The sequence below is a fragment of the Callorhinus ursinus genome, unplaced genomic scaffold (genome assembly GCF_003265705.2).
Source record: "Callorhinus ursinus isolate GAN/ISIS: 27379988/994484 unplaced genomic scaffold, GSC_fseal_2.0 scaffold92, whole genome shotgun sequence".
NCBI lineage: Eukaryota > Metazoa > Chordata > Mammalia > Carnivora > Otariidae > Callorhinus > Callorhinus ursinus.
This window is the reverse complement of record NW_027397154.1, coordinates 1,698,939-1,710,636: the sequence shown is the minus strand read 5'-3', so window position 1 is coordinate 1,710,636 and position 11,698 is coordinate 1,698,939. Positions and strand designations below refer to the sequence as shown.

General features: G+C 57.4%; 1 protein-coding gene across 1 annotated transcript in view; it reads right to left on the bottom strand.

Annotated features, from left to right (window-relative positions):
* KCNN3 (potassium calcium-activated channel subfamily N member 3) overlaps positions 1-11,698 on the bottom strand; it is a 128,397-nt gene that overhangs the window by 8,147 nt on the left and 108,552 nt on the right. Inside the window, exons 5-6 of the mRNA XM_025858881.2 lie at positions 8,865-8,975; positions 765-892 (exon numbers count right to left, since the gene is read on the bottom strand). Of these exons, the coding sequence (XP_025714666.1) occupies positions 765-892; positions 8,865-8,975 (239 nt within the window). The remainder of the gene's footprint in view (positions 1-764; positions 893-8,864; positions 8,976-11,698) is intronic.

Below are 11,698 nucleotides of genomic sequence, written 5' to 3'. Positions count from 1 at the left end.
GGGGCCTTGATCACGGGGCCTCGATCATGGAGACCTTGATCACGGGGACCTCAATCACGGGGCCTCGATCATGGAGGACTCGATCACAGGACCTCGATCACGGGGGCCTTGATCACGGGGCCTCGATCATGGGCCCTCGATCACAGGACCTCGATCACGGGGGCCTCGATCACAGGACCTCAATCACGGGGGCCTTGATCACGGGGCCTCGATCACGGGGGCCTCGATCACAGGACCTCAATCACGGGGGCCTCGATCACAGGACCTCAATCACGGGGCCTCGATCACGGGGGCCTCGATCACGGGCCCTCGATCACAGGCTGCCCGGGTCCCCAGGAAAACAAATCTCATCTGCACGCTGTGACTTCCCCCTCCTCGCGCGCTACTGTCAGGCCTTCTCTCTGCTCGGTGCCGCTTGAATGCCCTCCTCCCCAGATCTCCTTCCTCCCCACTTCTCCGCCCTACTTTCAAGTGCCTCTCTTCTGGAGAGTGCTGACCACAGTCGGCTCTGCTCCCAAGTGCCACGTGGGGGTGTGTGTGTGTCACGGGGACTGGGGTGTCCCGCAGGCTCTTACCCTTCTCCCTGCCTTAGCAACCTGCCTGGGGCCCACCGGCTGCGGGTGCCATAAATAGGGAAGCAAACCGATCTGGGCCCGCTCACGCACCCCGGTGCTTGTTGGGTGCCCCACACGGCTTTCTTCCGTGTTTCCAGGTCAGGAAGGGACCGACAGAAGCACAGGCCGGCGGGCACCCTGTGTACTCACTGGTGGATGGCCTGGAGGAACTTCCGCTGGTGCTTCCTGACTTTGGCGTGGTCGATCTTCTTCAGCAGCTTCGTGTGTTTGTAGATCAGCCACGTTTCCCGGAGGACGTTGGCGGCAGCATTCTTGATCTGGGGAAAGACAAATAAGGCAAGTGGCTACCAGGTTCGTTTTCCTAGTTTCACATACTCTGTTTTTCGTGTGGGCTGACACAGTCTACCTTATAAGGACATGGTTCTGCCGAGATGTGTTGTTTCTTCACTGATTCATGAACTCTTAGAAAGGAGGATTACAATTCCTCCCCTAGGACTCCCGTCTTGGACACAGCGGACGGGCTGGAGCTGTTTCTTTCTTAATTATTTCAGACTGCCCCTGGACCGCATCCCCCAGACCCGGGGGCCGGGGCGCCCTGTGGACGAGCAGGGCTCCACGCTCCACCTGAGATTTCCTCTTACTGCACAGGGCACCTTTCCTGGATTCGGAGACTGAACAGATTTCCTATCAGCTGGAGATTTTAAAAGGCTGCTTAGAGGAAATATCTTTCCCACAAACGGAGCCAGAGGCCTCCGCCAGCCCAAATGTCCTTTTTCAAACGGCCAAAAACATTTACATTGTAATTTTACACGTAAATGTAATTAGCTTAAAGCTGACACCATTTCAAAGCAGTGTCTGAAAATCAGTGAAGATATGTAGGTGTGAAGCCAACGGCGCGACCTCGCCAAGCCTGGCAGCTCCATGGGCGCGGCCACCGTGCGCTTGGGCACGTGCTGTCGGCATCCACCCGCATGGAGACCACTGGCACCACCGGCCGTCCACTGAGCCTGACGCATCGATGGCATCCAGATGGCAGGGGACAAAGTTTTCATCCAAACACAGACATCTTCGGCAATTAGGAACAAGAGCGAGAGGAAACATTTCTTATTAAGCACAAGCTAAACAGCTTTTTGATGACTTGTTCGCCTTTCTGTGAGCCATGCAAATTGGCCCAGGCCCATGGGCCCGGGGCCTGGACGTCTGTCAGACAGCCGGGAAGAAACCGAGTCACCAGCCAGAAAAGATTTTAAAGAAACCGGCTTTTTCAGACTGACGTCGCAGATGGGACATTGTTAAAAGGCTGAGAAATGTGGGAAGGCCTGGGAAGCAGTTTTGCAGGCTGATAACTTTTGTGTGTGTATGTTTTAAAAATCTATTACCAAGGCTGGATTATATTTTTCATTGGCGCTGAAGTGATGTTTTTAAAAGAACAGCAAAGTCTTCTCAGAAATGTCTAAGTGACATAAACACTGCTCTTTTGTTCAGTAAAAATCCATGGTGAAAATGGTTTTTGACAACTTAATTGCCCACTTCTGGTGCTTCCTGGCCTGAAAGGAAGCAGGTGGTGGTGAGCGGACACTGGAGATGGTGAGTGTCCAGGTGAGCAGAGAGGCGGGGTCTGTTGGGCCCCGGAGTGGACAGGAGCCTCCCGGACGAGGGAGGGGGCGCTTGGGACATCCCCCCACCACCCCGGCTCTCTCTGCAGAGTGCGTACCACTGCCGGCTTCTCCTGATGGGTGAATTCTTCAGTTTTCCTGAGTGCTTAGCTTCCAAGGAAGGCCTCACAGAAAAACGGGAGAAAAACCCTCCCTCGGCGGTTAGGACGACCAGCAGAGGCTCCGCTCCACATGAGTCCTCCCTGGAAGGCTGGAGAGCCGCGGAACGCCGGGGCAGATGGCCTTCGACATGTGTCTCAGTGTTGGTGGGGAGCAAGCAGCTGAAATGGGGAAGCCTGCAGGCTCAACCCTATTCTTCCAGTTAGTGAGCAGTTTAGGAATAAATGCTTCATTATCTATTGGGTGGGAGAAATAAATCCTTACCCTCAGGTGGTCGGGAGGCCCAAGGAGGCGCAGGTCTGAGCACTTCACGTGCATCTCAGTTACTCCTCCCCCAAACCCACTAAGCAGGGACTAAGATGTCCCCATTTTACAAGAGGAAGAAACCGAGACACATAGCAACACCAGGAAGCTATGAATGGTAAACTGAGCCAACATGGATTGAAGTGTTCCATAAACTCTACACACACAGGTATTAGTTATTATCAGCCCGAACCCCAATTTAAAATAGGAGCACATGGCTTCAGAGATGGGGCGTGAGCACAGAGTCACACGGCTAGCGGCAGCGAAGTCCACACAGCGGCCCCGTCCAAGACGAGCGGAACGACCTGACTGGACCTCATCTCTACACAAACAGCACCATTTCCTATTTCCTAGGATCAAGGACTTGGAAAAACATTAGCATTTTTTCTTTTACTCATCAGGGCCCTCACTCAGCCACATAACAGAGTGGGGAGCCCAGGCCCCACAGCTCACTTCAGCCCAAGTGCGAGTCTGGGAAGTCACGGCCGGCCCGGGGAGCGGACACGGGCCACCACAGCATCTTTATGGGTTGCAACAGGAGGCCCCTGTGTATTCGGGACAGCGATGTTAAATGCCAGCCTCGGTGCTGACTCTGAAATGAATTGACAGCAAACAGTCTGGCACAAAGCTAAGTAGATCAATTACTGCAAGAGAAGAAGAAACAGGCTTTTAAGGGCACTGTGCCCTCTGACGCTGACAGTAAACGCCACAAGCAGGGCCTCCGACTCCGTCATATGGCTGATGACTTCGAACGTCACTGAGGAGGGAGCGGCTGAGGTCGTGTGCCCCTCCTGGGATCCGCTGAGCTCCGGAGGGGGGCTCGGGTACCCTCTGAGCTCTCTTGGCGGGTAGGGGTACCAGGGCCAAAAGCTGCTCCTGGGAAGGATCAGGGGCCGCGCTGGGCTGAGTGAGGGGGGCCACCGTCGGAGGGGTCCTGCCTGCACGCGGAAGGCTGGCTCTTCTGTTCCCCAAACATGTAAGCACACAAGCTGATTCCTTGCTGTGTCCACACGCTCTCGACCCAAAACGTGTGTGCGTCCCCTCTGACGGGGCCAGAGCGTGGGCTCAGTGACCTCCAGACCTGCCCGGGCCCCGTGCAGGGAGGTGGCGCGAGGAGGAGTCACGGCAGCTGACCCTGAGCTCTCACTGTGTGCCAGGTTGTGCCCACTGCTTCATCGGCCCCCAGAGAAGCCCCACAAGGGGCTGGAACCCCCTCTTCTGCCCTGCTGCTGAACCTCCGTGAGACTCAGGTGACGTTCCCATTCCTTCAAACAGCAAGGAGCACCGACCACGCAGACCCCGTTGTGAGAATACTGTATACCGTAATGAACAGGCCAGGAGCACCCCGCGCTGAAGGGCTCATAGTCTTGCCAGACCGTAGGCGGCCTCTAGTGTCAGTAGTAAGTGTCGGGGACCCGGAGCTTCGGGGGAAGAGGCCGCACGCGGCAGCGATTGCACGGGGACCCGCCGGGCACAGAGCCTGCCACCGGCTCTTCAACTCATGGCAGCTCCACAGTGCCCTCCCCACTGGTTGTGAGCTTCCTCCAGCCCCCACCAGAGAAAACATCACAGAACACGCTTGTCTGTTCCTTGGTTCTTGACCCGATTGCCCATGCCCGCGCCTTGCCCTGGCCACCCCTCCCTGCTGCAGGGGGACACGGGGCAGCCTGGGATGGGCGCCTCCAGAAGCCTCAGGGAGCCCCCCCCCGCGACCCCCCAGGGAAGAAATCACTGGCATGCCCGGTAGCTTCCAGAAAGCTCCCCGGGGCGAGGCTGGAGAGGGGATGGGAGAGAATGCGGAACACGCCTGGCAAGCGGGGGTGACAGAAGTCAGTTCAAGGAGCCCCTGGGTCGGATTCAGCTGAACAGAGCGCTGGCGAGCATCACATCCGAGAACCTGCAGGTCAGCCCTTCTTCAGACACTTGACTGAAGGAGTCCGTTAGGGAGAGGACTGGGGAGGAGGGCCTCACCCTGACCCCCACAGACTTCCCGCTGGCTTCCTTTCCTCTTTCCGCTCCCACCCTCTCTCCAGCCCGTCCAGGCCTGTCCCGTGCCCCTTCTCGGGCTTCTCTGCTCGCACCGGGAAGTCGGCCCCAAGGCTTGGAATGGGCCTCCACTCTGTGGCTGGCAGGAGCTTGGGGCAGGGAGTGAGGAGGGGAGGGTTTCTGTGGTTGGACGTTGGAGTTTGGAGCTCCTGGCCCCGCGCAACATGGTGATGGATGGTGCTCAGCTGTACGTTGCCGTCGATGTGATGCTCAGCCGGTGTGCTCCGGACTGGCTTTTCTCACCGGCAGGCCTGGGACCCTAACCACCGGGCCAAGTTCCAAGGAACTGACTGCTCTGGAAAACCCACAGGGTTGTGGCTGGAGGCTGTGTGCAGGCCTGAGAACGTGCTGCTGCCCTAGTTAGCATCCAGCTAGCTGCCGGTGGCTGGGCGCCCTCGATCACCCATCTCTGGACCTGAGAGTCTCGTCCCTAGGACTCCTTCCCGCTCAGAAGCTCAGTGTTTGTAGGATTCTTATTAAAGAAAACACATCCCCAACCTCTCTGGGACAGAGCTCTGTGACCCAGGTAATTTACAGGCCCCTTCTGGGGGAGGATTAGTATTTGATAACTGATCCACCTATTACTTGACAAGTTTTTAAGAGATTAAGACCTGTGATGAGTAAATCCTTGAATTAGCCTGCTGGAAGAAAAAGTTTTTTCAGCAGGATTATGATAAAACTTTTACAGTTTCCTTAGCACTGATTAGTAGGTTCAGGGGGTTACTAAGGGTTTTGAGCAGGGTGGTGACGTGTTCATAGCTAAGTCTTGGAGCCCCAGGGGACCCACAGGGAAGGAGAGCAGGAAGACCAGGGTCAGGGAAGCTCAGGGAGGGGGCAGTGGCGAGCACCTGTGGCAGCTCTACGTGTGGTGAGCAGAGGGCCTGGGGAAGCCGGCATGTGGGAACAGCCTTGGCGAGGTCAAAGCAGGCTGGGGAACAGCTCAGGCCTCGGGCTCCAGGGCAGAGAAGAGTCCCAGATGCTGTAAGTTCCCAGGCCCGGAGACCAGCGAAGTCAGGAGAAGGAACAAACGTAGGGAAGACAGGGGTTTGGTTTTGGTCTTACTCACTGGCCTCAGGGGAAATGTACTTAGATAAAGTACGTGGGGCAAGAACCCCTCGTGGCAAGGGAAGGACACACAACCCTCAGCCCGTGGTACACGGCTGGTGCTGCCCGAGGTCCGGCGTGGAGCGTCGACGTGGCAAACGTAAGCCGCGTGCCCGTGGGCAGCCCTCCTGCTGGTTAGAAGAGGGGGTGCTCTCTGAGGGTGGGAGCCACCTGGTGCCCATCTTGGTGTCCCCAGAGCAGAGCGTGATGTCCAGCGGGCGACCTGACGATGGGTGTGGTTAGTTCCATAAAATGCAGAGACGGGGACATGCAGCATTGCGTGGGGGAAAGACGGGGAGCTAGTGTCTTTTTTCTCGTCTCTCCGTGTGGCGTTTACATATATATTATTTACCAGCCCAGACGGTAGCCAGAAATGACAGTTCTGGAAGAGCAATGGCACTGACCCTGTGAGGTCACTGGGAAGGCCTGACTGCACGAAGTGCAGGGGGTCATTGCTGCCAGAGCTGACCAGTTACACAAGTGACAGGAAGGCCATGGGTTCAGGGGAACCAGGAACTGAGCTCCTCCCCCGTGCCACCCGCCGGCCCTGCCCCCTCCCGCTCACACGGTAAATACACAAAACCCAAGTGACTCTCACCGGCGATGCGGGGCCGGAACCGGTACAGCAAGCCCAGCAGGACCCATAAACTAGAACGCTCTGTGTATTTTTAGGACCAATAAATTACAATTCTTCTCTCTCTCTCTCTGCTTAGGTTTTTGGAGAATTAAGTTTGCTTGCATTTGTCATAATAGACTGCTTTTATCTGTGGAATGCACGACGGTCCGCTCTTGAGAGGTTTCTGATTATGCTGCAGTCGGCTCTCCGAGGTGGGGTCTTTCTCTGGTGCTTCACTGAGGTCTCGGAGAGAAGGTGCGCACCCTCGCTGGGCTCCGGGCGTGGAGGGGACAGGGATGGGGCCCCGGCACCCCAGGGAGAAGGGCTGGGCTCCCTCACAGCCTGGCAGGGGGAGCTGAGGCTCACACGCACCTTCCTTCCACCCGAGGTTTTGGAGAAGAACCTCTGGAAGCCCCAGGCCCGCCAGGCCCACCAGCTTTGAGAATCCTCCCTCTGCAAGAGCCGCCCCTTCACGCTGTTTGCTCATCTGGGAGACATTAAAGAGACATTTTGATGGATTTAAGTGTTCTCAGAAAAGTGAGATGTATTCCGTTTAAAAAGGTACCTGGCGCTCATGGATGAGCCACAGATATTCGTTGATTTGATTTTCGGTCCCACTTTTCCAAAAAGTAAGTGGCCTTGAGGATTTATAGAATTATTTTAGAGGACGGGAGCAGCGACCACAGTGTCAGCTCCGTCCACAGTCGGAGGGCAGACAAACTGTTCATTTTCCCGTCAGGCGAGGGGGCTGGCTCTGCTTGGCTTTGTTTTCCTCCACTGATTTACGGGGCAGAAAATGGAGAAAGCGCGGGAATGGCATGCAGTACAAAGTGTTCTGGGGACTTCATGAAACAGACCGGACTTATGCGGACTGTTCAGGTCTCTGCTCTAGGGAAGCAGCTGCCGGAAGGTCCTGGAGGCAGGACTGCCCGCCCTCACCCCTGCATCACCCCTGGTCACCCCTGCACCAGGAGGCCGGGTGCCAGTGCGTCTGCGCACGGCGGCGCCGGTCACGTCGGTAATTTGCTCAGTGCGGAGCCGCGCTCGTGTGCGCACGCTGGGGCTGCGGGGAACCGCTGGGCCACAGGCTTCCGGGGGGATGCCACTCAGAAAGCCGCGGGCACAGCCCTCTGTTCCGCCATCTTGATGCTGCGCCATGCTCTCTGTTGTACCTCAGACAGCGAGGCCACAACCAGCCCCGTGCACCCGCCTGCCTGCCACCCAGGGAGGATGTTTGCGGGACCCGCCCCTTTGCACATCTGGGGAGCCTCTGTAAAGACGCCAACACAGGGACTCAAAGACCAGACCATCAAACCCCATAATAATGCTGCTGAGAAGCGCAGAAGCCTGGGCACCGGCGCTGGCCTCCCCGCCTCCCTTCTCCTCCCTGCCTCCAAGTCTGCTGCTAACGCTGTTTTCCAGGGCTGCAGCGTCCTCACAGAATATCTTCTCTCCCGTTCAAAACCCCAAACAAGCACCTGGTTGCTCGAGGGCCCCCAACCCCCTGCAGTCCTGAACCAGGAAGACGGGCCACAGAGGCCCCGACCCCAGCACAGGGTCTGAGGCTTGTCTCAGAAAGAGGAGTCTTGCAAGAAATCGTCTTGCTGACCTCTGTTCGGCCTGCAGCTCTAGAGAATTCTCCGTAAAAGCGGTGTTAAGGAACGGTTCTGCCTGCTCATCTGGCTGTTGTCCTGGAAGGGCCGGCTTCTGTCTCTTCTCTGACCGTTGAGCGGGTGGCAGACTTCCAGCAGCTGACCCATCTCCCCAGCCTGCATGCTTCCTCCTCGACCACGAGTGAGAAGCACTGCCCGGAAGCCCCCAAGGGGTACTGGATGATGACACTTTGATGAACACCATTTAGAAATGGGGGCTCTGCTGTGATGATCGTCTTTAATGATTTTTTAAAAAGAATTGGATTTAGATACAATATCGTTTTTAAGACTCTTACTGGCCTCCCTGGGGCGCCCAGCCGGCTCAGTCAGAGGAGCGTGAGACTCTTGATCTCGGGGTCGTGAGTTCGAGCCCCATGTTTGGTGAAGAGATGACTTAAAATAAATAAAACTTAAAAAAAAACCACAAACAACCCAAGACTCTACTGCCCTTCCTAACGTTGTCTGACCTAACCAGAAACGCTGCCTCACGCTGGGTGACCGGTTCAGTGCCGTTAGGGGAGGGGGTGGGTCACACCACCGAATGCTCCATTCAACTGTCAGGAAAATTTTTTGGTCGTCTGAAACGAGCGCAGTGATTTAGTAGAAGACGGGAGCCCGGAATGCTGAGCCGTCGCGCCCCCTGTGTGGAGGCCGCTCGCAGGTGTCTGGGCTCCCGGCCCCCCGACCCCCATTGAGAGGTGTGGCCCTGACCTACAGCACTCAACTGACTCCTTGTGACCGGCCTCCACACTGGACTGGAGCCCCCCGTTAAGACGTGGACAGTGGTGTTTACCCGTTTGGTGAGCTGCGTATCCATCATGAAGTTGTGGACGTGCTTCTCCGCCTTGGTGAGCTCCAGCTTCCGGGCCACCACGGCCACCACGAGGGCAGTGCAGCCCGCACCCTGTGGGGGACAGAGGCGGGGGGAGAAAGCCCGGGATTACAAGGCAGGCTGCAGGCAGAGGACAGCTCCCCTGCCTGGCCCACTGCGGGGGTCCAGGAGCCGACGGGTGCCCGGGGGGTCTGGCCGGTCGGGCCCTTAATGCTGCCCCCACAGAGGATCCTGCCCGGAGCTGACCTCCCTCTGGGAGAAGGGAGACCACTGAGTCTTCTGAAGACCAGCCAGTTGTTAATGGAGCAGGGGTGGGGGGTGGGGCTGAGGCTCTGGGGGATTTAAAACAGCAGATAATCACTCGGTCATTGGCAAGGCTGTGCGGGTGGATGGTCTGGACACTAGGCCCCGTCTCCCTCCTGTTTATGCAAGCCCCCCCCCCCCCCGCTCCAGACCAAGGGGCCGGGAGGAGAAAAGGCCATGCTGATACCGGAGTCAGGGTGGTAGCGCTCCTGCCACGCACCCCACACCGCACCCCACACCGCACCCCACACCGCACCCCACACCGCACCCCACACCGCACCCCGGGGGAACGGTTTGGCATGAGTGTGCGAGCTCGGGGATGGGGCCTGTTTGGCACTTGGGTCTTTGTAGGCAGAGGTCCGGCTGTGACTCAGCACGAGGACCGAGCCCTTTCTCCATCCGTCCCCGAGACCCTGCAGACACCGTGGGGACACGGGCTCCCGCCCCAGGCCAGGGCTCCAGGGAGCCTGCAGCAGCCCTCAGTACTTCCCCCAGCGATGTTCTCACTCTGCGGGCGCACAGGGGTCCCACAGAACCCCCTCTGTAGGCCCGCGGGGCGCTAGCCTGACTGTCCGGAACTGACGGATCCTGAGTCCCCGAGGGCGGGCTTTCCCGCCTGCCCGCGAGCTCAGGGACGCCCAGGCCCGACCCCCACTCTCCCCTCTGCAGGGGCAGAAGTCAGTCCTGCCCTGCCTCGCCCCTGCCTCACCCTGCTCTACCCCTGCCTTGCCCTGCCCCTGCCCCTGCTCTGCCCCTACCTCGCCCCTGCCTTCACCCTGCCCCTGACCTCATCCTGCCCCCGCCTCCCCGTGCCCCTGCCTCGCCCTGCTCTGCCCCTACCTCGCCCCTGCCCTCGCCCTGCCCCTGCCCCTGCCTTCACCCTGCCCTGCTCTGTCCTGCACACTGGCCTGAACCGCCCCGCCCTCCCTCATGGGAAGAGAGGAACAGTCTGGCCCTCTAGATGCCAAACTGTAACTGCAGTTGCCACAAGCCTGGCTTAGCACTGGGAGGTCCCAGGGCTCGAGGGCTCCATCAACAATGTTTTTGGCTCATCAGTCTAATAGAATAGGTTAGAAACAGAGATAGATGTTTTTCAAGGTACACAGTCCGCACTGCGGTCGGGAGGAGTGTGTGTGGCAGGACGGTCAGCAAGGGCTGGCTGGTGTAAGGCTTTGGCTGAAGGGGGCAGTGCCTTCCCCTAGCTCCTCACAGCATTCCCTCTGGAATAGTCTCCCATTGCCCAGTACATTTGGTGAACCACCCACTTCCAGCACAACAAACTGAACAGGACCGTGTCTCTGAACTTTCCTTCTCTGACCTCATCTTCCTCTCTTGTTCGGGGATGGCTGTGTTTTCCTGGCATCTGCATTTTGCAGAAGACTGTGCCCAATTTTCAAGGGATCTGTATGGGATGTTGGAAGCCTGGTCCATAGCTGTCGTGGATTTAATCAAGCCTCCAAAAGTAACACATGGCTTATAAGGAGCTGTTCTGGAGGGAAGAGGTGTTAGGTTAGGTTAACCCTAACCCTGACTCCATTCCCCTCAACCAGACCGAGTGCCATCCCTCTCCTTCGTGGGGCGTTCCAAGCCCAAACAGAGGGACTTACAATAGTGTTAAAAATGGGCCCTCAGGGGGGCGCCTGGGTGGCTCAGGTGGTTAAGTGTCTGCCTTCGGCTCAGGTCATGGTCCCAGGGTCCTGGGATCGAGCCCTGCATCGGGCTCCCTGCTTGGTGGGGAGCCAGCTTCACCCTCTCCCACTCCCCCTGCTTGTGTTCCCTCTCTGGCTGTGTGTCTCTGTCAAATAAATCAGTAAAATCTTCAAAAAAAAAATGGGGCCTCACTTGGAGGTGCCTCCCCAGGCTCTGTTCTCCCTCACCTCCTCCAGGGCCAGCAGAGCAGAGTTCCACTTTAATCGCCCCTACAAGCCAGGGGGCAGAGGCACTGAGGAGGGGTCCCCCACTCATCATGCTGCTCTGGGGATCCCATCAAACGATCAGTCGTGCACCATCCTGGATTTCCAGGGTCTGGGAGAGGGTCCCTGGCCCCCACCATGGCTTACAGCCCAGCTGCTTGATTGCAGGGGGCTTCTAATTGGAAGCCAAAGTGTTTTAACTAAGGAACCATCTATTTTATACGATTAAGATAAATTTCTGCATGGAGACAGGAGGGTGGCCTGGATTTAAAGATGCCAAGACTCCCTTGTGGCTATTTCTCTGGAGGGCACTGGGTTCTTAACCACTAAGTCCGACTTGAATAGACAGCAGTGAATACTCTCAACTTTATTTTTCTTTTAGAAAATCCATCATCAGGATGTAATTAGGGAAGTCACCAATAATGAAGCCTCACTTAGTCATTTCCATTAAGAAGCAACCTTGTGAAGATGGGGTCAGACATCAGCGACCTCCAGAAAGTGGTGGGTACCGTGCTCAAGTCCAGATGCTTGTCCTCTGTACAGTGTGTGTGAGAGATGGGGGGGGAGGAGGGGGGGGGG